Here is a 25715-nt window from a genome sequence, read left to right on the forward strand (position 1 = left end):
AACAGTATCAGCAGGAATGGTCATCGCGCTTGTGGAGACAAGTCCTGTTTTCACATTGAGGATACCCTCCATCATGTTGTGTGGCACTACCATAGTGCTAAATGGGATAGATTCAGAACAGATCTAGCAACTCAAGACAGAATGTCCATGAGGGCCATCAGCAGCAGCAGAATTGTACTCAGCCACAATCTGTAACCTCGTGATCTGACATTTCCCCACTCTATCATTACCACCAAGCCAGGGGATCAATCTGGGACAATGAAGAGTGCCGGAAGGCATGCCAGGAACAGCACCAGGTATATCGAAAAATGAGGTGTCAACCTGGTGAAGCTACAACACTTGTGCGCCAAACAATATAAGCAGCAAGACAGTGCTAAGCCACAATCAACGGATAAGATCCAAGTTATACAGTCCTGTCACATCCAGCTGTTAATGGTGGTGGACAATTAAACAACTCATTGGAGGAGGAGGCTCCACAAATATCCCCAACCTCAATGATGGAGGAGCCAGCGCATCTGTGCAAAAGACAAGGCTGAGTAATTTGCAATAATCTTCAACCACAAGTGCCAAGTGGATGATCTATCTCGGTCTCCTCCAGAGGTCCCCCGCATCACAGATGTCAGTCTTCAGCCAATTCAAGAAACAGCTGAAGGCACGAGATACTGGAAAGGCTTTGGGCCCTGACAATAGTACTGAAGACTGGTGGTCCAGAACTTACCAGACCCCTAGCCAAACTGTTCCAATACAGCTACGACACTGGCATCAAACCAGGAAAATGGGAAATTGCCCAGATATGCCCTGTACACAAAAAGCAGGACAAATCCAACCCAACCAATTACCACTATCAGTCTACTCTCAATCATCAGTAAAGTGATGTAAGGGGACATCAAAGGTGCCACCCAACGGCACGCACTTAGCAATAATCTGCTCACTGACACTCAATTCAGTTTGGGTTCCACCATGGTCACTCAGTTCCTGATCTCCTTACAACTTTGATTCAAACATGGAGAATAGAGCCGAATGCCAGAGGTGAGGTGAGAAAGGCTGCCCTTGACATCAATCCAGCATTTGAAATGAAATGAAAATTGCTTATTGTCACGAGTAGGCTTCAAATGAAGTTACTGTGAAAAGCCCCTAGTCGCCACATTCCGGCGCCTGTTCGGGGAGGCTGTTACGGGAATCGAACCGTGCTGCTGGCCTGCCCTGGTCTGCTTTCAAAGCCAGCGATTTAGCCCTGTGCATTTGATAGTATGGCACCAAGAAGCTAGAGCAAACTGGAGTCAATGAGAATCAGGTAGAAAACTATCCACAAAGGAAGATCGTTGCACTGGATGGAGGTCAGTCATCTCAGTCCTGAAGCATCACTGCATGAGTTCCTCAGGGTAATGTCCTAGGGTAACCATCTGGAGCTGCTTCATCAATGACCTTCCTTACAACAGAAGGTCAGATGTGGGGTTGTTCACTGATAATTGCAGAATGTTCAGCGCCATTCGTGACTCCTCAGACACTGAAACAGTCCACATGCAGCAAGAGCTGGACAACATCCAGGCTTGGCTGACAAGTGGCAAGTAACATTCACACCACGCAAGTGCCAGGCAATGATCATCTCCAATGAGAGAATAAAACCATTCAATGGCATGACCATCACTGAATCCCCTATTATGAACATCCTGGGGTTACCAGTGACCAGAAACTAAATTGGACTAGCCATATTGGCTACAAGAGCAAGTCAGAGGCTAGGAATCCTGTGGTAGGAGGGGTGCTACACCAAAGATCTGTTGGAGAATGCCTCTGAAAATCCCAGCTAAGCATTTGCATGCTAACTGCCCAGAAGTGTCATTTTCCCCTGGACAATTGTGCTGTGAACCATCTGAAAAAGCAGTTTGAATCGCTGACTTCAGGCTCCATCAGGTTTACATGAATAGTTACTCAGAAAACCTGAAAGAAATAAAACATATAACCTGTGCGTAACTGTTTCAAACACCCAGACATACTTCTACATGGGATTCCTCCCCACACTCCTGATACCCCCTCCCACAAACCCCAAAAAGATCCCCCTACCGCAGATTCTGATCAAGGACCACCATACCCAGGTCCCCTCCCCCACCCAAACACACACCCACACACAGGTCTGCGAGGGAGCAGCGGGTAGTGTTTTCTCCATTTTAAAACTATATTAGGGCAAGGTGAGAGCTCTAGCTTTAAATAAAACTTCTACTGGGCATAAAATTAAGGTAAGAATCTATCAACTAAAGTTGTGGCAGGGAAGCTCAATCCTGTGTGTTGCAGCATTTGGGGAGTCAAAGACGGTCCTTGACAGTCTGGATGATCACAGGACGTGCCACCGATTTGATAAACTGGAGTTCGGGAGGTGCATCCGCGAGGCCGAGGTAGACTAATAGCATGTTTTAGGCGTGGTCACCCCGCAACCTAAGGAAGTGCAGTCAGAGGGAACGGGTGACCACCAGGGGCCGGTTTCGCTCAGTTGGCTGGACAGCAAGGCCAACAGCGTGGATTCAATTCTTGTACTGGCTGAATTATTCATGAAGGCCCCACCTTCTCAACCTTGCCCCTCGCCTGAGGTGTGCCCATCAGGTTAAATCACCACCAGTCATCTCTCAATGTGTGTAGAGCTGGAAGATGTAGGAGACGTTTTAAATGAGTACTTTGCAACTATGTTCACTATGGAGAAAGATGATGTAGGCATAGAAATCAGTGAAGGGGACTGTGATACACTTGAACAAATTAACATTGAGAGGGAGGAGGTATTAACAGTTTTTGCAGGCTTAAATGTGGATAAACCCCCAGGTCCAGATGAGATGTATTATGCTGCTGTGGGAGGCAAGGGAGGAGACAGCAGAGGCACTGATAATTTTTAAATCTTCTCAGGTGAGGTGCCGGAGGGCAGCTATTCAAGAAGTGAAGTAGGGAAAAACTAGGAAATTAAAAGCCAGTGAGTCTAACTTCAATGGTAGGGAAACATTCGGAGGGATAGAATTAATCTCCACTTGGGGAGGCAAGGATCAATCAAGGATGGTCAGCATGCCTTTGTCATGATTGAATTCTTCAAGGTGACTAGGTGTGTAGATGAGGGTACTGCAGTTGATGTAGTCTACATGAACTTCAATAAGGTTTTTGACAAGGTCTTAAATGGTCAAGATGATAAGAGCCCATGGAATCCAGGGCAATTTAGCAAATTGAATGCAAAATAGGTCCCTTGCTGTTTGTAGTGTTCATTAATCATCTGGATGTGAATATAGGATGCATGATCAGTAAGTTGCAGATAACACACAAATTGGTGCGGCAAATAGTGCAGCTTTCGATTATAGGACATATAAATGAGGTGGTTTATGGACAGAACAGCGGCAAATACAATTTAACCCTGAAAAGGGAGGGGTAATGCATTTTGGGAGGACAAACAAGACAGTAATATACAATGAATGGTAGGACCCTAGGAAGTACAGAGGATCAGCGGAACCTTGGTGTACATGTCCACAGAGCCCTGAAGACAGCAGGACAGGTAACCACAGAATATCTACAGTGCAGGAGGCCATTTGGCCCATCGCGTCTGTGCCAACCCTCCAAAAGAGCATCCTACCCAGGCACACAACACTGCCCTATCTCTGTAGCCCCATCTCACCTCCACATCTTTGGATACTAAGGGGGAATTTAGTATGACCAATCCACCTAAACTGAACTGTGGGAGGAAACCGGAGCGCCCAGAGGAAACCCACGCAGGCACAGTGACAATGTGCAAACTCCACACGGACAGTTGCCCAAGGCAGGAATTGAACCCACCATGTCGGCCTATATAAAGGTGGTTGAGAGGGCATATGAGATACTTGCCTTTATTCACCGAGGCATAGAATACAAGAGCAGGGAGCTGTATAATACACTGGTTAGGCCACAGCAGAAGCACTGTGCGCAGTTCAGGTCATCACACGATGGGAAGCAAGTGACTGCACAAGAAAGGGTACATAAAGAGGGTATAGAGTAGATTCATCAGGACCTTGCCTGGAATGTTTCAGCTTGAGAGAGACTGTAGAGAAGCCTGAGGGGGGGACCTAATTGAGGTGTATGAAATTATATGGAACATAGATAGGATGAATAGGGAGGAACTTGTCCCCTTAGCGGAGGGGTCAATCACCAGGGCATAGATTTTAAAAATAAATAAATTTAGAGTACCCAAATATTGTTTTTTCCAATTAAGGGGCGATTTAGCGTGGCCAATCCACCTAACCTGCACATCTTTGGGTTGTGGGGGTGAAACCCACGCAGACATGGGGAGAATGTGCAAACTCCACACGGACAGTGACCCACAGCCGGGATTCGACCCCGGGTCCTCAGCGCCGCAGTCCCAGTGCTAACCACTACGCAACAAGCCATCCTCCCAGGGCATAGATTTAAGGTAATGGGCAGGAAGTTTGTAGGAGATGCGAGGAAAATCTTTTTCACCAAGAGGCTGGTTGAAATCTGGAGCTCTTTGCCTGAAAAGGTGGTATAGAGGTGAGACCACTTAGAACATTTTAGTATTTAGATGTGCACTTGGAAATGCCATCGCATACCTATGCTATGGCTACCGATCAAGTGCTGGAAAATGGGAGTAGAGTAAATAGGTGCTTGATGGCAGGCAGCACAGTGATTCTCACTACTGCCCCACAGGGAACCAGGTTCAATTCTGGCTTTGGGTCACTGCCTGCGTGGAGTTTGCACGTTCTCCTCGTGTCTGCCTGGGTTTCCTCCGGGTGCTCGGGTTTCCTCCCACAGTCCAAAGATGTGTGGGTTAGGTGAATTAGCCATGCTAAATTGTCCTTTAGATTCCATAGATGTGCAGGCTATGTTATAGGGCAGATGAGTGGACATGGGTAGAGTGCAGTTTCAAAGCGTTGGTACAGATTTGATGGGCCAAATGGCTTCCTTCTGCACTGCAGGAATTCTATGACGGCCTGCGTGGATATAATGGGTAAAGGGCCTCTTTCAGTGCAGTAAAGGCTTTATGCCTCTATGACTTGACCCCCGACAGGACCACACAGAACCCACCCTCACTGTACTGCCAGACAGCCTCCACCTCGACTCATCCAAATCCACCCCCCCCCCCCACCCAGCCAGACCTCCACTCCCCGAACTCTCCCCTGACTCAGCTAGATCCCCCACCAACCACTCCCGACTCAGCTAGACGTCCTCCCGAACCATCCCCCGACTCTGCTAGCCCGCCCCCCCGACATCCCACCAGACTCAGCTAGACCCCCCCCCACACCCGACAGCCCGCCAGACTCAGCTAGATCCCCGCCATCCCCCGACTCAGCTAGACCCCCACACCCCGGTCCTGCCCCCACCACAAACCAGGTTGGATCACCTTCCCCCCCCCCCCCCCACACACACCTCGAAACGGCTGGAAATCCCTTAACCCTCATCTACATATCTTCTCCCTGGCCCGTAATTTTCAATCAGATCTTTAAACGTATCTGCTCTATGGCAAAAAAGTGGGCACATCTCCATCACCCTCAGACTTCAACACTGGGCCCCAGGGACAGCTCATTGCCTGGATCTCGTTCAGCCCATGTCGCAAGGTCAGACGTTGAAGAAATTTGGGCACAAGCAAGTGGATACGAAGAGGCAATCTGACACGGACTGCTTCTGAAAAAGTGACCTCATCCCACGGTCCAGTGTTGAACTTTTGCTGTACTGCCTCCAATAAATATCCTTTCTCAAATATGGCGAGCAAAACTCAGCAAAGTCCTGCACAATTGAAGCAAGACTCCTTATTCTTGTACTTCAATCCCCACGCAAATGCATTTATACTTACACATATTGAGCTGCCGCACAAAGCTAGCCATGTTGTTGTGTTTGAAATACTTGGGCAGAATCTCTTTGGCGAATCGCTGCTCATCCAGAACCAGGAATCCGTGGCCATTCTAGTGCGGAGAAGGGGAACAACAAAGAAAATTAACCCACTCCACAGTGAAACTTCTTAAACTCATGCTGACATCTGACGCGTCCTCACCGCCCGGCGAAAATCCCGGCCGCAGGCTCCCCCCACCCCCGGCCGCTGGCTCGCTCCTCCCGGCCGCAGGCTCGCTCTCCACCCCCCCCCCCCCCGGCCGCAGGCTCGCTCTCCACCCCCCCCCCCCCGGCCGCAGGCTCGCTCTCCACCCCCCCCCCCCCCGGCCGCAGGCTCGCTCCCCCCCCTCCCCCCCCCCCCGGCCGGAGGCTCGCTCCCCCCCCCTCCCCGGCCGGAGGCTCGCTCCCCCCCCCTCCCCGGCCGGAGGCTCGCTCCCCCCCCCCTCCCCGGCCGGAGGCTCGCTGCCCCCCTTCCCCCTCCCCCCCCGGCCGGAGGCTCGCTGCCCCCCTCCCCCTCCCCCCCCGGCCGGAGGCTCGCTCCCCCCCCTCCCCCCCCCCGGCCGGAGGCTCGCTCCCCCCCCCTCCTCCCCGGCCGGAGGCTCGCTGCCCCCCCTCCCCCTCCCCCCCCGGCCGGAGGCTCGCTTCCACCCCCCCCCCCCCGGCCGCAGGCTCGCTCTCCACCCCCCCCCCCCCCCGGCCGCAGGCTCGCTCCCCCCCCCCCCCCCCCCGGCCGCAGGCTCGCTCCCCCCCCCCCCCCCCGGCCGGAGGCTCGCTCCCCCCCCCTCCCCGGCCGGAGGCTCGCTCCCCCCCCCCTCCCCGGCCGGAGGCTCGCTCCCCCTCCCCCCCCGGCCGGAGGCTCGCTGCCCCCCCTCCCCCTCCCCCTCCCCCCCCGGCCGGAGGCTCGCTGCCCCCCCTCCCCGGCCGGAGGCTCGCTGCCCCCCCCGGCCGGAGGCTCGCTGCCCCCCCTCCCCCCCCCCCCCCCGGCCGGAGGCTCGCTGCCCCCCCTCCCCCCCCCCCCGGCCGCAGGCTCGCTCCCCCCCCTCCCCCCCCCCCGGCCGGAGGCTCGCTCCCCCCCCCTCCCCGGCCGGAGGCTCGCTCCCCCCCCCTCCCCGGCCGGAGGCTCGCTGCCCCCCCTCCCCCCCTCCCCCTCCCCCCTCCCCCCCCGGCCGGAGGCTCGCTGCCCCCCCTCCCCCTCCCCCCCCGGCCGGAGGCTCGCTCCCCCCCCTCCCCCCCCCCCCGGCCGGAGGCTCGCTCCCCCCCCTCCCCCCGGCCGGAGGCTCGCTCCCCCCCCCTCCCCCCCCCCCGGCCGGAGGCTCGCTCCCCCCCCTCCCCCCCCCCCCCGGCCGGAGGCTCGCTGCCCCCCCTCCCCCCCCCCCCGGCCGCAGGCTCGCTCCCCCCCCTCCCCCCTCCCCGGCCGGAGGCTCGCTCCCCCCCCTCCCCGGCCGGAGGCTCGCTGCCCCCCCTCCCCGGCCGGAGGCTCGCTGCCCCCCCTCCCCCTCCCCCCCCCCCCCCCCCCGGCCGGAGGCTCGCTGCCCCCCCTCCCCCTCCCCCCCCGGCCGGAGGCTCGCTGCCCCCCCTCCCCCTCCCCCCCCGGCCGGAGGCTCGCTCCCCCCCCCTCCCCCCGGCCGGAGGCTCGCTCCCCCCCCTCCCCCCCCCCCCGGCCGGAGGCTCGCTCCCCCCCCTCCCCCCCCCCCGGCCGGAGGCTCGCTCCCCCCCCTCCCCCCCCCCCCCGGCCGGAGGCTCGCTCCCCCCCCTCCCCCCCCCCCCCGGCCGGAGGCTCGCTCCCCCCCCCTCCCCCCCCCCCCGGCCGGAGGCTCGCTCCCCCCCCTCCCCTCCCCCCCGGCCGGAGGCTCGCTCCCCCCCCTCCCCCCCGGCCGGAGGCTCGCTCCCCCCCCTCCCCCCCCCCCCGGCCGGAGGCTCGCTCCCCCCCCTCCCCCCCCCCCCGGCCGGAGGCTCGCTCCCCCCCCCCTCCCCCCCCCCCGGCCGGAGGCTCGCTCCCCCCCCCCCCCCCCGGCCGGAGGCTCGCTCCCCCCCCTCCCCCCCCCCCGGCCGGAGGCTCGCTCCCCCCCCCCCCCCCCGGCCGGAGGCTCGCTCCCTCCCCCTCCCCGGCCGGAGGCTCGCTCCCCCCCCTCCCCCCCCCCCGGCCGGAGGCTCGCTCCCTCCCCCTCCCCGGCCGGAGGCTCGCTCCCTCCCCCTCCCCGGCCGGAGGCTCGCTCCCCCCTCCTCCTCCTCTCCCGGCCCGCATCTCCGTTGTTCTCCTGCCGGGCCCACGACCGGCTCTCAGGCCATGGAGTCGCAGTTATCTTTGGTGGGATCCCGGCAACTGCGGAGGTGAGGTGAACCCGCTGCCGTCGGTTACCTGATTCCAGCAGATGAACTCGTTGGTGTGCGGGTCCTCCACCAGGGCCCACAGTTTGGTGAGGAAAGCCGGCACGGGAACCGCCTGCTTCATCCCCGCGGCGGCCCGAGCGCCCCACGTGACCCGTGCACAACAACAGACCAACTGCCGGCCTGACGTCACCCGGCGCGCGCGCGCGCGCGCACACCCTTCTAATGAGGGGGGGGGGGGGTAATGATATGCACACAATAAGATACAGACAGGCAGTGACAGACACCCAGTACAGCCAATCAACACACAGGACAGAACACAACCAATCACCAGGCAGAACACTAGAAGGTGGTTTCCCACTATAAAACACACGAGGCATCAGCACGCTGCCTCTTTCCACTGGTGACAACTGGAGTAACAGTCAGGGTGTAGATAATCAGTTAGTACCTTCTACACGTGGTTCAGAGCTAGTCTGGTCTAGTTAGTTATAGTAAGGACGCTTGGGTTAGTAGAGTGTCAAACCCACAGCGAACTGTGCACTGCTCAACAGGTTCAATAAAACATTTGAATGAACCTCAACATTTGGAGTGTACTTTCCAGTACAGCTGCATCCAGTTGCAGTCCGTGTTACTCCAGGGTGATTAACACAACGGGGGGGGGGGGGGGGGGGTCTGAGGGGTCTGAGATGGGAGGGGGCTGTGTAATAATAATAATCTTTATTGTCACAAGTAGGCTTACAATGAAGTTACATTCATAGTGCTTTTAATATCCATCACATAAAAATTGGTGATGAGGCAGTGGCAGGAAGCAAGGTGGTGCTGAAAATTTGTGGCACATTGTGCACACCAAGGTCCTTCCATAGAGAAAAATTGTGGGAGTTTTTTGGCAATGTGGGATGAGAATACAGAGCGATGCATCTCGTGTATAAAATATATACGAGAACTGAAGTCTCTTTTAAATAAGCACTCACCTCTCCCAGCAACCCTGCAGCCTGTGGCCTCCTCCAGGAACTGAAGTCTCTTTTAAATAAGCACTCACCTCTCCCAGCAACCCTGCAGCCTGTGGCCTGCTCCAGGAACTGAAGTCTCTTTTAAATATCTTCAGCTTTACTGAGATATCCTTCATGCTTCCCAGCTCACCGTTGAAGACAATGGCATGTTTCTTCAAGATTTTGGGTCGATCTGATTCCGAGATCTGCCATGAGGTTTACCTCGGCCCAATTTAATCGGATCTTTTCCAGCCAAGTTGTTCCCATTAGTGCCGGATAATTTCCTTTGACTATATGCAAATACAAATATGCCGTCTGTCCAATTAATTTCACTGTTAAATCAATGTGCCTCTAAATAGTACCACTTCGCCAGTCCAGGTTTTTAACACGATCGTCAACCGTTGCAGAGTGATATGTCGGAACTTTTCTTGATAATCTCTGACACCAGCAAGACAGCTGCCCCGTGTCCAGCTCCATCTTCACCGGCTGACCATCCACTAATGGAGTGGCCCAATATTCGATTGTTGCTCCAGCAATAGCGAGTACATTTAATGGCAATTTATCAACGGCCTTGAATCAAGTTTCTTCTCACACCATTTTTGCTCCATGTGGACACTTTTCCTTTGATACAGCTTGCTATTTGTTCCTTCCTGCAACTTTTGCCTGAAGCTTGTTTCTTTTTCCAACAAACCCTTTCTGCCAAAATTTCTGAAAAAAGTGAAATTTGGAATGTTGCAGCCGGCAAGACTGTGGGTAACACACCAGGGCAAACACCACTACTTCGAGACGGCGGAGGAGGCGTGGGCATTTATTCAAGAAGAGAAGTTGGACTAGATTTTAGGAATGGATGTTTGGAAAGAAGTAGCGAGGTGGTGGCAAGGAATTGTAAAGGGGGGAGAGGGGGAGGGCTTATCTGTAAAAATAAGCGAGAACCTTCAATGAGGCTAATCTGTTGGACGGGAGAATTTGTTCTCCCCCACCCCCAGAGGGGGGGGGGACACGAAGAAATGTGGGCGCCGGTGGGGAAGGAGACAGGGAAGGGGAGAGGGAACTGCGCCACTAGGGGCGGGGCCGAGAGGTAAGCGCGGGCTTTTCTCCCGCGCTACGGAAATTGTGGCGGGAAAAGTGGGCGCAGGAAGGAAGGGGGCCCCAGGGAGGCCAAGGGTAAACGGGGGAATCCGAGGTCAGCCAGAGTTTGCTGACTCCCGGAGGCAATATGGGGGAGCAATCAAGCTAGAAGGGAATCTAGTGGGGTGGGTGGGTGGGGGGGGGGATTAACTGGGTTGCTGCTGCTGAGGGTAAGGGGGAGCTGATATGGGATGGGATGGTCGGGACGGGAGGGCGCCGTCTGGGGGACAAACGGGTGCGTGGGACCCGGGTGAGGAGCTGGTTTAAAAAAGGGGATGGCTAGTCGACGATGGGGGGTAAAGGGCCCCCCAACCCGGTTGATCACGTGGAATGTGAGAGGGTTGAACGGGCCGATTAAGAGGGCAAGGGTATTTGCGCACCTAAAGAGGCTAACGGCGGATGTGGTTATGCTTCAAGAGACGTACCTGAAAGTGGTGGATCAGGTCAGATTAAGGAAAGGATGGGTGGGACAGATTTTCCACTCGGGATTAGATGCGAAAAATAGAGGGGTGGCAATACTGGTGGGGAAACGGGTACTGTTTGAGGCTAAGACCATAGTGGCGGACAGTGGGGGCAGGAACGTGATGGTGAGTGGCAGATTGCAAGGTGAGGCGGTGGTGCTGGTGAACGTGTATGCCCCGAACTGGGTTTTATGAAGCGTATGTTGCGGCGCATCCCGGACCTAGAGATGGTAAATTTGGTATTGGGTGGGGGAACTTCAACACGGTGCTGGACCCAGGGCTGGACCGGTCCAGATCTAGGACCGGGAGGAGGCCGGCAGCGGCCAAGGTGCTTAAGGGGTTTATGGAGCAGATGGGAGGAGTAGATCCCTGGAAATTTGCTGGTAGATGGGAGGAGTAGATCCCTGGAGTAAGGAGTTTCCCTTCTTCTCCCACGTCCAGAAAGTATATTCCCGGATAGACTTTTTTGTCCTGGGAAGGGCGCTGATCCTGAAAGTGGCAGGAACGGAATATTTGGCTATAGCCGTTTCAGATCACGCCCCACACTGGGTGGATCTGGATCTAGGAGAGGAGAAGGAGCAGCGCCCACTTTGGAGATTAGACATGGGACTGTTGGCAGATGAGGGGGTATGTTGAAGGGTGAGGGGATGTATTGAAAGGTACCTAGAGGTCAACGATGATGGAGAGGTCCAGGTGGGAGTAGTATGGGAGGCGCTGAAAGCGGTGGTTAGGGGGGAGCTGATTTCCATAAGAGCCCACAAGGGGAAAGGAGAGGGTAAAGAAAGGGAGAGACTGATCGGGGAGATTCTGAGGGTGGATAGGCAATATGCGGAGGCCCCGGATGAAGGGTTATACAGGGAAAGACGGAGACTACAGACGGAGTTTGACCTGCTGACCAAGGGTAAGGCGGAGACGCAGTGGAGGAAGGCACAGGGAATACAATATGAGTATGGGGAAAAGGCGAGCCGACTGCTGGCCCAACAACTTAGGAAGAGGGGGGCGGCGAGAGAGATCGGAGGAATTAGGGACGGGGAGGGAAGGATGGAACAGAGGGCGGAGAGGGTGAACGGGGTGTTTAAGTCATTCTATGAGAGGCTGTATAAGTCCCAACCCCCGGAGGGGAAAGGGAATGATGCACTTCTTGGACCAGTTGGAGTTCCCGAGGGTTGAGGAGCAGGAGGTGACAGGTCTGGGAGCGCAGATTGAGGTGGAGGAGGTGGTAAAAGGAATCGGGAACATGCAGGCAGGAAAGGCCCCGGGACCAGATGGGTTCCCGGTGGAATTTTACAGGAAATATGTGGACCTACTGGCCCCACTCCTGGCGAGAACCTTCAATGAGGCTAAGGAAAGGGGGACACTACCCCCGACGATATCGTTGATCCTGAAACGAGACAAAGACTCGCTGCAGCGCGGGTCATACAGGCCCATCTCCCTCCTAAATGTAGACGCCAAGTTACTGGCCAAGGTGATGGTGACTAGGATAGAGGACTGTGTCCCAGGGGTGGTACATGACGACCAGACAGGGTTTGTTAAAGGGAGGCAATTGAATGCCAACATACGAAGGTTGCTGGGGGTAATGATGATGCCCCCACCGGAGGGGGAGGCGGAGATAGTGGTGGCGATGGATGCAGAGAAGGCATTCTATAGAGTGGAGTGGGACTACCTGTGGGAGGTACTGAAGAGATTTGGATTTGGAGAGGGGTTCATCAGATGGGTTCAGCTCCTGTACGGGGCCCCGGTGGCAAGCGTGGTCACAAACGGGCAACGATCCGACTATTTCCGATTACATAGGGGCACAAGACAGGGGTGTCCCTTGTCCCCGTTACTGTTCGCTTTGGCAATCGAGCCATTGGCCATAGCGCTGAGGGGCTCTACGAAGTGGAGAGGGGTGTTTAGAGAAGGAGAGGAACATCGGGTGTCATTATACGCGGATGATCTGCTGCTATATGTGGCGGACCCAGTGGAGGGGATGCCTGAGATAATGCAGACACTCAGGGAGTTTGGAGAGTTCTCGGGATACAAATTGAACATGGGAAAGAGTGAACTATTTGTGATGCACCCCGGGGAACAAGGCAGGGGAATAGACGATCTGCCGCTGAGGAGAGTAGCAAAGGACCTTCGATATCTAGGGACCCAGGTGGCTAGGAACTGGGGAACCTTGCATAAACTTAACTTGAAGCGACAGGTAGAGCAGATGGAGGAGGACTTTAAAAGGTGGGACATGGTGCCCCTGTCATTGGCGGGTAGGGTACAGGCGGTCAAAATGGTGGTCCTCCCGAGGTTTCTTTTCGTGTTTCAGTGCCTCCCCATACTGATTACAAAGGCCTTCTTCAAGAAAGTGGATAGGAGTATTATGAGCTTTGTGTGGGCTGGAAAGGCCCCAAGGGTAAAGAGGGGGTTCCTGCAGCGTAGGAGGGACAGAGGGGGACTGGCACTGCCGAGCCTGAGTGATTACTACTGGGCCGCCAACGTGTCTATGATATGTAAGTGGATGAGGGAAGAAGAAGGAGCGGCGTGGAAAAGGCTGGAGGTGGCGTCCTGTAGGGGAACAAGTTTAAAAGCACTGGCGACGGCGCCGTTACCGTTTTCCCTGAAAAAATACACCACAAACCCAGTGGTGGTGGCGACTTTGAAGATTTGGGGGCAATGGAGACGACATAGGGGGGTGACGGGTGCCTCGGTGTGGTCCCCGATAAGGAACAACCACAGGTTCGTCCCGGGAAGGATAGATGGGGGATTCCAATCTTGGCAACGAGCAGGAATTGTGAAATTGAAGGACTTGTTCTTGGACGGGACGTTCGCGAGTCTGGGAGCACTGGTAGAAAAATACGAGTTGCCACCTGGGAATGCCTTCCGATATATGCAAGTGAGGGCATTTGCAAGGCAACAGGTGAGGGAATTTCTGCAGCTCCCGCGCAGGGGATCCAGGACAGAGTGATCTCGGGGGCATGGGTCGGTGATGGTAAAGTGTCCGATATATACAGGGAAATGAGAGACGAGGGGGAGACGATGGTAGAGGAGCTAAAGGGTAAATGGGAGGAGGAGCTGGGGGAAGAGATTGAAGAGGGGCTGTGGGCAGATGCCCTAAGTAGGGTAAATACCTTGTCCTCGTGTGCCAGGCTCAGCCTGATCCAATTCAAGGTACTACACAGGGCGCATATGATGGGAGCAAGGCTGAGTAGATTTTTTGGAGTAGAGGATAGGTGCGGGAGGTGCGGAAGCCTGGCAAACCACACCCACATGTTTTGGTCATGTCCGGTATTGCATGGGTTCTGGGTGGGTGTGGCAAGAGTGATCTCAAAGGTGGTGGGGGTACGGATTGAACCAAGCTGGGGGTTGGCTATATTTGGGGTTGCAGAAGAGCCGGGAGTGCAGGAGGCGAGAGAGGCCGATGTTTCGGCCTTTGCGTCCCTAGTTGCCCGGCGAAGGATTCTACTTATGTGGAAAGAAGCTAAACCCCCGGGCGTGGAGGCCTGGATAAACGACATGGCAGGGTTTATAAAATTGGAGCGAATAAAGTACGCACTAAGAAGTTCGGCTCAGGGGTTCACCAGGCGGTGGCAACCGTTCCTTGACTATCTCGCAGAGCGATAAGGGAAAACAGGAAAGACAGCAGCAGCAACCCAGGGGGGAGGGGGGGGGGAGGGGAGGGTACATGTGGGTCCTTGGTTTTTTTTTGTTCTTTTCCATGCTAGTTGTTTATAATTATATTTATTTTTTCAATGTTATTATTTCTTTTTCTGCACTTGTTGTTAGTTAATATATTGTTTAAATAACGGTCAATGTACATTCTGTTACAAAGTTGTAAAAATGGAAAATTCTTTTTGATCGAAAACTTTAATAAAATATATTTCTAAAAAAATAAAAGCGACTTCAGTTCCTGGAGCAGGCCACAGGCTGAAGGGTTGCTGGGAGAGGTGAGTGCATATTTAAAAGCGACTTCAGTTCCTGGAGCAGGCTACAGGCTGCAGGGTTGCTGGGAGAGGTGAGTGCATATTTAAAAGTGCTTAGTTTACAGGTCGAGTGGCAGTTGGAGACTTCACTTCCTGGAGCGGTCCTATTGGCTCATTGGAAATCAGGCAGGGTACAAAAGGTGTGGCAGGAGCACCTTTAGTCACGGAGTGTTGATTGAACAGAGTGCATCTGAGTTTAGGTGAGTGTCTGAGTTTGGGTGAGTGGCGAGAGAGGGCTGTGTTTTTGTTGGTGTTTGGGTTTATCCTTGAGGTTCTATAAAAATGTTTTTTAAATTATTTAAATTAATTAACTAGTTGAATATGGCTGGACAGGTGATGTACTGTTGCTGTATGATGATGGAACTGGTGGATCCCATTGAGACCGTCAGTGACCACATCTGCAGCAAGTGTTGGTTGCTCGAGGAACTTCGGCTCAGAATTGATGAGCTGGAGACCGAGCTTCACACACTGCGGCACATCAGTGAGGGGGAAAATTACCTGGACGCTTTGTTTCAGGAGGCAGTCACACCGGGTAGAATAAGTACTGTTAATTTGGTCAGTGGTCAGGGACAGAGTGGTGTGACTGCAAGGGAGGCAGGTAGGGGGATCCTGAGTTTAGGAGTTGAGGAGCCTCAGCCCTTGACCTTGTCCAACAGGTATGAGGTACTTGCTCCCTGTGTGAATGAGGAAGAGGGCTGTAGGGAGGATGCGTTGACTGACTACTGCACCGTGGTACAGGAAGCCATTCAAGAGGGGGGAGCAAAAAGACAAGTGGTAGTTGTAGGGGATTCTATAATTTGGGGGATTGATGGCATCCTTTGTAAGCCAGATCGTGAGTCCCGCATGGTATGTTGCCTGCCCGGTGCCAGGGTGAGGGACATCTCTGATCGGCTTGAAAGGATTTTGGAGAGGGAGGGGGAGGATCCAGTTGTTGTGGTCCACGTTGGGACTAACAACATAGGTAAGACTAGGAAAGAGGACCTGTTTGGGGATTATCAAACACTAGGGACTAAATTAAAGAACAGGTCCTCCAGGGTTATAATCTCTGGATTACTACCCGAGCCACGTGCCAATTGGCATAGGGTTGAGAAAATTAGGGAAGTTAACACGTGGCTAAAGGAGTGGTGCGGGAAAGAGGGATTCCATTTCATGGGGCATTGGCATCAGTACTGGGGCAGGAAGGACCTGTACCGTTGGGACGGTCTTCACCTGAACCATTCTGGGACCAGTGTTCTAGCGAATAGGATAAATAGGTTGGTCACAAGGACTTTAAACTAGCAAGTTGGGAAGGGAAGGGTAAAGCTATGGACAGTATAATGGTTAATGGAGAGCAAGGCAGCAGGTTACGTGACAGGTTATTATGAAGAGATATGGGTTCAAAGACAAGGAAAATTAGGAGAAAGGGTAAGAGGAAAAATAATTTGCGAAAAGTTACTGATCAAGGTGTTAGGATTCATAACAAAGACATAAAAAACAGCATAAGTGTACTTTACCTGAATGCTCGCAGTATACGGAATAAGGTGAATGAGTTGATGGCGCAAATCATCGTGAATGACTGATTTAGTGGCCATTACTGAAACATGGTTAAAAGATGGTCATGACTGGGAGTTAAATATCCAAGGGTATCAGACTGTACGAAAGGATAGAATGGACGGTAAGGGCGGTGGTGTAGCTTTGTTGTTTAAGGATGGCATCCGGGCAATAGTAAGGGATGATATTGGTTCTATGGAGGACAAGATTGTGGTGGTATGTATTAGGGGTCATGTGGGACTGTGAAGCCGTGATGCTATTGGCTGACAGATCCCGGGTCCTGGTTGGCTGTTGACTCCTGGCTCCGCCCTGAAGGCGGAGTATAAGAACCCGAGCTTCTCCCCGCCGCTTCATTCTATTGCTGAACTGCTGGGGACAAGTCTCGCTTAATAAAGCCTCATCAACTTCATCACTACTCGTCTCTCTCGTAAGTCATTGTGCGCTACAATTTATTAAGCGAGCTGAAAGGACTGTGGAGCTCCGGATCGCCCCGGAATGCCTGCGGATCAGCCCCCACGCAGCGAACTCGGCAGTAGTTTTTAAACACTGGCAAGCTTGTTTTGAAGGCTACCTCCGAACGGCCCCTGGCCGGATCACAGAAGACCAGAAAATGCAAGTCCTGCATTCGAGGGTAAGCCCGGAAATTTACCCTCTCATAGAAGACGCAGAGGATTTCCATACAGCGCTCGCAGCACTGAAGAGCATCTACGTTCGCCCCGTGAACCAGGTCTACGCACGCTACCAACTCGCAACGAGACGGCAAAGTCCCGGAGAATCGTTAGAAGAATTCTACGCCGCGCTGCTAATTTTGGGACGGGGCTGCAGCTGCCCGCCGGTGAACGCGATCGAACATACGGACATGCTAATTTGCGTTGCGTTTGTAGCAGGTATGAACTCTCCCCAAATCCGCCAAAGACTTTTAGAAAGAGAGTCGCTAGGACTCTCAGAGGCACGGGCCATTGCAGCTACCCTAGATGTGGCCTCGCAAAACGCCCGCGCCTACGGCCCCGACCGCGCGGCAGCCCCTTGGGCTCCGTGGACCCCCGTCGCGACAAACCCCCCCCCTCACAGGCTTGCGCGGTTAAGGCGCCAGACCATCCCGGGGGGGGCCCGCTGCTATTTCTGCGGGCAAGCGAAACACCCCCGGCAGCGCTGCCCAGCCCGCGCAGCTATTTGCAAAAGCTGCGGCAAGAAGGGCCATTACGCGGCTGTGTGCCGGTCCCGGGGGGTCGCCGCAATCCCCGGAGAAGAACGAGCCCAGCGCATCCCAAACGCTCCCCAACCCCCCCAGCGCTCCATGTGCGACCCGCGGGCGCCGCCATTTTGGGTCCCGGGCACCACGAGGGGAGGATGGGCGCCGCCATCTTGTGACCCCCCAGCCACGTGCGATTCATGGGGGCAGCCATTTTGTCCACCCCCGACCACGTGCGATCCATGGGGCGGCCATTTTGTCCACCCCCGGCCGCGTGCGATTCATGGACGCCGCCATCTTGGATGACAACAAAGGACCCCAGCATCGACGGCTCCACGGGGTCCGAAGAAGACGCTGAGACACTACGACCACGACTGGCTTCGGTGACGCTGGATCAATCACGGCCCCGGACGCTCCAGACGACGACAACAACGGTGCTGATCAACGGACACGAGACATCATGCCTGATCGACTCCGGGAGCACCGAAAGTTTCATTCACCCAGACACGGTGAGACGCTGTTTTCTGACCATCCATCCCAGTACGCAAACGATTTCCCTAGCTGCAGGATCCCACTCCGTAGAGATCAAAGGGTTCTGCATCGCGAACCTAACGGTGCAAGGGAGGGAGTTTAAAACCTACAAGCTCTACGTCCTTCCCCAACTCTGCGCGCCCACATAACTGGGATTAGATTTCCAGTGTAACCTGCAGAGCCTAACATTTCAATTCGGTGGCCCAATACCCCCACTCACTATCTGCGGCCTCGCAACTCTCAAGGTTGAACCGCCGTCCTTGTTTGCAAACCTCACCCCGGATTGCAAACCCGTCGCCACTAGGAGCAGACGGTACAGCGCCCAGGACCAGATATTTATTCGGTCTGAAGTCCAGCGGTTGCTGAAGGAAGGCATAATCCAGGCCAGCAATAGTCCCTGGAGAACCCAGGTGGTAGTAGTAAAGACCGGGGCGAAGCAAAGGATGGTCATAGACTATAGCCAGACCATCAACAGGTACACACAGCTAGATGCGTACCCTCTCCCCCGCATATCCAACATGGTAAATCGGATTGCCCAGTATAAGGTTTTCTCCACCGTGGACCTCAAGTCCGCCTACCACCAGCTCCCCATCCACCCAGGTGACCGCAAGTACACAGCCTTCGAGGCAGACGGGCGTCTATACCACTTCCTAAGGGTCCCATTTGGTGTCACAAACGGGGTCTCGGTCTTCCAACGGGAGATGGACCGAATGGTTGACCAGCACGGGTTGCAGGCCACGTTCCCGTATCTCGACAACGTAACCATCTGCGGCCACGATCAGCAGGACCACGACGCCAACCTCCAAAAATTCCTCCAGACCGAAAACGCCTTGAACCTCACATACAACGAGGAAAAGTGTGGTTTTAGCACAAACCGGTTGGCCATCCTGGGATACGTAGTGCACAATGGGATAATAGGCCCCGACCCTGAACACATGCGCCCCCTTATGGAATTTCCCCTCCCCCACTGCTCCAAAGCCCTGAAACGTTGCCTGGGGTTCTTTTCATATTACGCCCAGTGGGTCCCCCAGTATGCAGACAAGGCCCGCCCGCTAATACAGTCCACTACCTTCCCCCTGTCGACAGAGGCTCGCCAGGCCTTCAGCCGCATCAAAGCGGATATCGCAAAGGCCACGATGCGCGCCATCGACGAGTCCCTCCCCTTCCAGGTCGAGAGCGACGCCTCCGACGTAGCTCTGGCGGCCACCCTTAACCAAGCGGGCAGACCCGTGGCCTTTTTCTCCCGAACCCTCCACGCCTCAGAAATCCGCCACTCCTCAGTGGAAAAGGAAGCCCAAGCCATAGTGGAAGCTGTGCGACATTGGAGGCATTACCTGGCCGGCAGGAGATTCACTCTCCTCACCGACCAACGGTCGGTAGCCTTCATATTCGATAATGCACAGCGGGGCAAAATTAAAAATGACAAGATCTTAAGGTGGAGGATCAAGCTCTCCACCTTCAACTACGAGATCTTGTACCGTCCCGGAAAGCTGAACGAGCCGTCCGATGCCCTATCCCGCGGCACATGTGCCAACGCACAAATAGACCGTCTCCAAGCCCTCCACGAGGACCTCTGCCACCCGGGGGTCACTCGGTTCTACCATTTTATAAAGTCCCGCAACCTCCCCTACTCTGTGGAGGAGGTCCGTACAGTCACCAGGAACTGCCACATCTGCGCGGAGTGCAAACCGCACTTTTTCAGGCCGGACAGAGCGCACCTGATCAAGGCTTCCCGCCCCTTTGAACGCCTCAGCCTGGATTTCAAAGGGCCCCTCCCCTCCACCGACCGCAACACATACTTCCTGAACGTGGTGGACGAGTACTTCCGTTTCCCCTTCGCCATCCCCTGCCCCGACATGACAGCGGCCACAGTCATTAAAGCCCTTGGCACCATATTCACACTGTTTGGTTGCCCCGCATATATCCATAGCGACAGGGGGTCCTCCTTCATGAGTGACGAGCTGCGCCAGTTCCTGCTCAGCCAGGGCATAGCCTCGAGCAGGACGACCAGCTACAACCCCCGGGGGAACGGGCAAGTAGAGAGGGAGAACGGCACGGTCTAGAAGACCGTCCTACTGGCCCTACGGTCCAGGGATCTCCCAGTTTCCCGGTGGCAGGAGGTCCTCCCGGAAGGTATCCACTCCATCCGGTCGCTGCTGTGTACCACCACTAACCAAACACCTCATGAGCGCCTCCTTGTCTTCCCCAGAAAGTCCTCCTCCGGAACGTCGCTGCCGACCTGGCTGGCGGTCCCAGGACCCATCTTGCTCCAGAAACATGTGCGGGCGCACAAGTCGGACCCGTTGGTCGAGAGGGTTCACCTCCTCCACGCGAACCCGCAGTACGCCTACGTGGCGCACCCCGACGGCCGACAGGACACGGTCTCCCTGCGAGACCTGGCGCCCGCCGGCAACACACACACCCCCCCGACACCGATCATCCCCTCCCTACCACCGGCACACCCCGCGACCGCCCCCTTCCCGGGAGGATCGGTCCTCCTCCCGTGCCCGCCCAGGAGTGAAACAGGAACGAACACCGAAATGCTCCCGAGGACGACAACGCCAAGAATGTTGTTGGACTGTAACAAAACATTTTTTCTCTTACTAATATTGTAAATAGTTGCACAAACCTTGTACATAGCCCAGTGTAGGGCTAAAACTGTAATAACATGCCCCAAATTTTCCTCCCAGGACCAGCCTTGTAAACTCCTGCCACCATGCGAACCACCACCCCGCCGGGCTCCTTTTTAACAAGGGGTGAATGTGGTGGTCTGTATTAAGGGTCATGTGGGACTGTGAAGCCGTGATGCTATTGGCTGACAGATCCCGGGTCCTGGTTGGCTGTTGACTCCTGGCTCCGCCCTGAAGGCGGAGTATAAGAACCCGAGCTTCTCCCCGCCGCTTCATTCTGTTGCTGAACTGCTGGGGACAAGTCTCGCTTAATAAAGCCTCATCGACTTCATCACTACTCGTCTCTCTCATAAGTCATTGTGTGCTACAAAGGTTGAATCAATTTGGGTGGAAATCAGGAATAGTAAGGCAAAAAGGTCACTGATAGGAGTAGTCTATAGGCCACCAAATAGTAACAGGATGGTAGGGCAGGCAATAAGCAAAGAAATAACGGATGCATGTAGAAATGGTACAGCGGTTATCATGGGAGATTTTAATCTGCATGTCGATTGGTTTAACCAGGTTGGTAAAGGCAGCCTTGAGGAGGAGTTTATAGAATGTGTCCGGGATAATTTCCTGGAACAGTATGTAATGGAACCTACAAGGGAACAAGCGGTCCTAGATCTGGTCCTGAGGCAGGATTGATTAATGATCTCATAGTTTGGGATCCTCTTGGAAGGAGCGACCACAATATGGTGGAATTTAAAATACAATTGGAGGGTGAGAAGGTAAAATCAAACACTAGTGTTTTGTGCTTAAACAAAGGCGATTACAATGGGATGAGAGAAGAACTAGCTAAGGTAGACTGGGAGCAAAGACTTCATGGTGAAGCAGTTGAGGAACAGTGGAGAACCTTCCGAGCGATCTTTCACAGTATTCAGGAAAGGTTCATACCGACAAAAAAGAAAGACGGTAGAAAGGGGAAAAATTGACCGTGGATATCTAAGGAGGTGAGGGAGAGTATCAAATTGAAGGAAAAAACATACAAAGTGGCAAAATTAGTGGGAGACGAGAGGACTGGGAAGTCTTTAGGGGAAAATAGAAAGCTACTAAAAAAGCTATAAAGAAGAGTAAGGTAGACTATGAAAGTAAACTTGCTCAGAACATAAAAGCAGATAGTAAAAGCTTCTACAAATATATAAGACAAAAAAGAGTGGCTAAGGTAAATATTGGTCCTTTGGAAGATGAGAAGGGAGATTTAATAATGGGAGACGGGGAAATGGCTGAGGAGCTGAACAGGTTTTTGGGGTCAGTCTTCACAGTGGAAGACACAAATAACATGCCAGTGACTGATGGAAATAAAGATATGATAGGTGAGGGCATTGAGATGATTGTAATCACTAAGGAGGCAGTATTGGGCAAGCTAATGGGGCTAAAGGTAGACAAGTTTCCTGGCCCTGATGGGATGCATCCCAGAGTGTTAAAAGAGATGGCTAGGGAAATTGTAAACACACTAGTGATAATTTATCAAAATTCACTAGACTCTGGGGTGGTCCCAGAGGATTGGAAAGTAGCAAACGTGACACCACTGTTTAAAAAAGGAGGTCGGCAGAAAGCGGGTAATTATAGGCCGGTAAGCTTAACTTCGGTTGTAGGGAAAATGCTGGAATCTATCATTAAGGAGGAAATAGCGGGGCACCTGGAGGGAAATTGTCCCATTGGGTAGACGCAGCATGGGTTCATAAAGGGTAGGTCGTGTCTGACTAATTTGGTAGAATTTTTTGAGGACGTTACCAGTGCAGTAGATAACGGGGAGCCAATGGATGTGGTATATCTGGATTTCCAGAAAGCTTTTGACAAGGTGCCACACAAAAGGTTGCTGCATAAACTAAAGATGCATGGCATTGAGGGTAAAGTGGTAGCATGGGTAGAGGATTGGTTAACTAACAGAAAGCAGAGTGTGGGGATAAATGGGTGTTTCTCTGGTTGGCAACCTGTAACTAGTGGGGTCCCTCAAGGATCAGTGTTGGGCCCGTACTTGTTCACAATTTACATAGATGATTTGGAGTTGGGGACCAAGTGCAATGTGGCAAGGTTTGCAGACGACACTAAGATGAGTGGTAAAGCAAAAAGTGCAGAGGATACTGGAAGTCTGCAGAAGGATTTGGATAGGTTAGGTGAATGGGCTAGGGTCTGGCAGATGGAATCCAATGTTGCCAAGTGTGAGGCTATCCATTTTGGGAGGAATAACAGCAGAATGGATTATTATTTAAAAGGTAAGATGTTAAAACATGCTGCTGTGCAGAGGGACCTGGGTGTGCTGGTGCACGAGTCGCAAAAAGTTGGTGTGCAGGTGCAACAGGTGATTAAGAAGGCAAATCGAGTTTTGTCTTTCATTGCTAGAGGGATGGAGTTCAAGACTAGGGAGGTTATGCTGCAATTGTATAAGGTGTTGGTGAGGCCACATTGGTGAGGCCATATCTGGAGTATTGTGTTCAGTTTTGGTCTCCTTACCTGAGAAAGGACATATTGGCACTGGAGGGAGTGCAGAGGAGATTCACTAGGTTGATCCCAGAATTGAGGGGATTAGATTATGACGAGAGGTTGAGTAGACTGGGACTGTACTCATTGGAGTTTAGAAGGATGCGGGGGGATCTTATTGAAACATATAAAATTATGAAGGGAATAGATAGGATAGATGCGGGCAGCTTGTTTCCACTGGTCGAGGAAAGCAGAACGAGGGGGCATAGCCTCAAAATAAGGGGAAGTAGATTTAGGACCGAGTTTAGCAGGAACTTCTTCACCCAAAGGGTTGTGAATCTCTGGAATTCCTTGCCTAGTGAAGCAGTTGAGGCGTCTTCTATAAACGTTTTTAAGAAAAAGATAGATACCTTTCTAAAGAATAAAGGGATTCGGGGATATGGTGTGCGGGCCGGAGAGTGGAGCTGAGTCCACAAAGATCAGCCATGATCTCATTGAATGGCGGAGCAGGCTCGAGGGGCCAGATGGCCTACTCCTGTTCCTAGTTCTTATGTTCTTATGTTCTTATCATGGAAGAAAGTCAGGCAAGATGCTTATGTAGCCATGTAAAATGGCTAACTTCCGATTAGAATGGCCAAACCCCGATTTAAAATGGCGAACGGAAGAGGCTGATGGGAAAATCAGCCAATAGGACTCAAACAGACTGCTGCAGGTAAAACAGTGCATTCGCCTCTGGGGAAGCCAGACCGAATCGATACCTGCAGCCATCAACACAACAATACACCAGCCATCTGCATAGTAAGTAGCAATCCTGGGAACAATATCCTACAGATTAGTAGCACAAAGCCGACCCAGACCTTTCGGCGCCAGCAAGAGCTTACACAAAGAGAGGTGAATGACCATCCCTTGATCAAGGAATCGCTCCAGCATTGGAGGATATTGGACCAAGTGATTGGGACCAAGTCCAATCACTTGGAACCAGGTTCGAGGTCCGTCCCGAGAGGCGGGAAGCCCCTGGGGACTATAAGAATAGGGGCCAAGTTCAAATCAACGCTTCTTCCCTTCGCCTCCTCTCCGCACCCTTGGAGACCCTTCTGATGACCTTCTACAACGACCAAAACAGTAAGTCTTACTCCAATGCTCGCTACGAGATAGGCACTCCTGACTATCGACCTGTACCAGCTTTGAATCCCGCAGGCTCAGAACCCATACGAAAGGCTATTCATTTCCCTGACCTGGTGGGCCATTTCCAAAGTTAAGTATTGGCCTGTTAGTTGTAGGAAGTAGCTTAGAAGTAGAATTAATGAAGTAGTATTGATTGCTGTATATAATAAATGTGCGTTGATTTAACTCTTACTAAGCGGTGTGTTGGATTATTGCTCATTACTCTGACTTGGACCACGTGGCGGTATCAGAAAGATACCTGGCGACTCAAGAGCAAAGGTGACAGAACAAGAGCAATTAAACTAAGGCTAAAACGAGCAACATTTTGGCGACATCCTGACGGGACCCGATCTGGAAGTGGAAAACCACTCCGGGAGAACCCAAGAAATTTGACTTAGAAACCCAATTGGAAACAGAAAACCACAAGTGTTCAAGCAGTTCTGATCAATAGTCAGAATTCGGAAGTGTGTGTATGCATGCGTAACTAACAGGGCTGTAAGGTAAAACTGATAGATTTTGTTGCGTCAAAACTGTCGGAAGTCTGTATTTTTTGGAAAGTAGTGAAAGCCGTACCCGCATTTACAACACCACCTTAGCTCCCTGTTCCAAATTTAGAAGAAGCAGTCGGATAGGAAAGATGGCCATGCAGGCAATGCAGCGCCTCATGAACCCTGAGGAATTTGTGGTTGCAGCGACCAGCAGCAGTAGAGTGGGACAGTGTCCCATTTGGAAGGAGGAAATCCGGAAATATCTCAAAGGCAAAGGATGGCCCCTGTGGAATGATTTTTGCGATAATGAGGAATCAGGTCCCGGGAGTATAGGGCATACTTGGTGGGAGAACCTGAGCGAGATACACAAAAAGAGCTTGGGAAAAGTTCGCAAGCTGATGGCAATCGTGTCCTGTTTGGCACAATTGCGAGGCACAGAGGAGGTTGTCAAGACGCTCCGCAAAGAAGTTGAGGGCATACATCGGATGAGTAAAGTCGATGTAAGCGAAGTTGAAAAAGAGAATTTAGAATTAAGGAGGAAATTGGCAGCAAAGGATGAAGAGGCGGCTGACGGCAAACGGGGTCACCAGTCTTGTCTGGCGCATTTAAGCAGTTTCCAGTCGCAGTATGAAAAGGCCTATCAGGACACGCAACGTGCAGTCCTGGTAAGAGAAGAGAGAAAAGCGGGTAGAGATATTACAAAAACAGTGTAGTGATCTCAAGGCAGCCTTAAGAGCACTCCACGCTGCCACCACAGAACAAAGACAGAGCACCTTAGACCACGCAAAGTGCCGGAAGCAGATTGCAGAGCTGCAATCACTGCTTTCAGTTCAGAAAGGTTTTCAGGAAACCTTTGGGGAAAAGTTAGACCAGGAAGACGGCCCTGATTGGGAAGAGTTACACGAAACAGCGCAGAGATATGTTCAGGGAACATGTGCGCAGGGAAAGCCATAAAAGAGAAAAGCACCCCAACCCCCCACACAGCAGATAGTTCAGGCTCCAATGAACCCTATAAATACC

At 53.3% G+C, this 25715-nt stretch overlaps 1 protein-coding gene across 2 annotated transcripts in view; it reads right to left on the reverse strand.

Annotated features, from left to right (window-relative positions):
- Positions 1-8373, reverse strand: part of hsf2 (heat shock transcription factor 2) — a 34370-nt gene extending 25997 nt beyond the window's left edge. For both annotated transcript variants that reach the window (XM_072499350.1, XM_072499351.1), the window contains exons 1-2: positions 8201-8373; positions 5807-5915 (exon numbers count right to left, since the gene is read on the reverse strand). In XM_072499350.1, coding sequence (XP_072355451.1) covers positions 5807-5915; positions 8201-8293 — 202 coding nt within the window. In that variant the 5' untranslated portion in view covers positions 8294-8373. The remainder of the gene's footprint in view (positions 1-5806; positions 5916-8200) is intronic.
- Between the last annotated feature and the right edge of the window lie 17342 nt (positions 8374-25715).

Source organism: Scyliorhinus torazame, chromosome 4 (assembly GCF_047496885.1).
Source record: "Scyliorhinus torazame isolate Kashiwa2021f chromosome 4, sScyTor2.1, whole genome shotgun sequence".
Classification (NCBI taxonomy): Eukaryota; Metazoa; Chordata; class Chondrichthyes; order Carcharhiniformes; family Scyliorhinidae; genus Scyliorhinus; species Scyliorhinus torazame.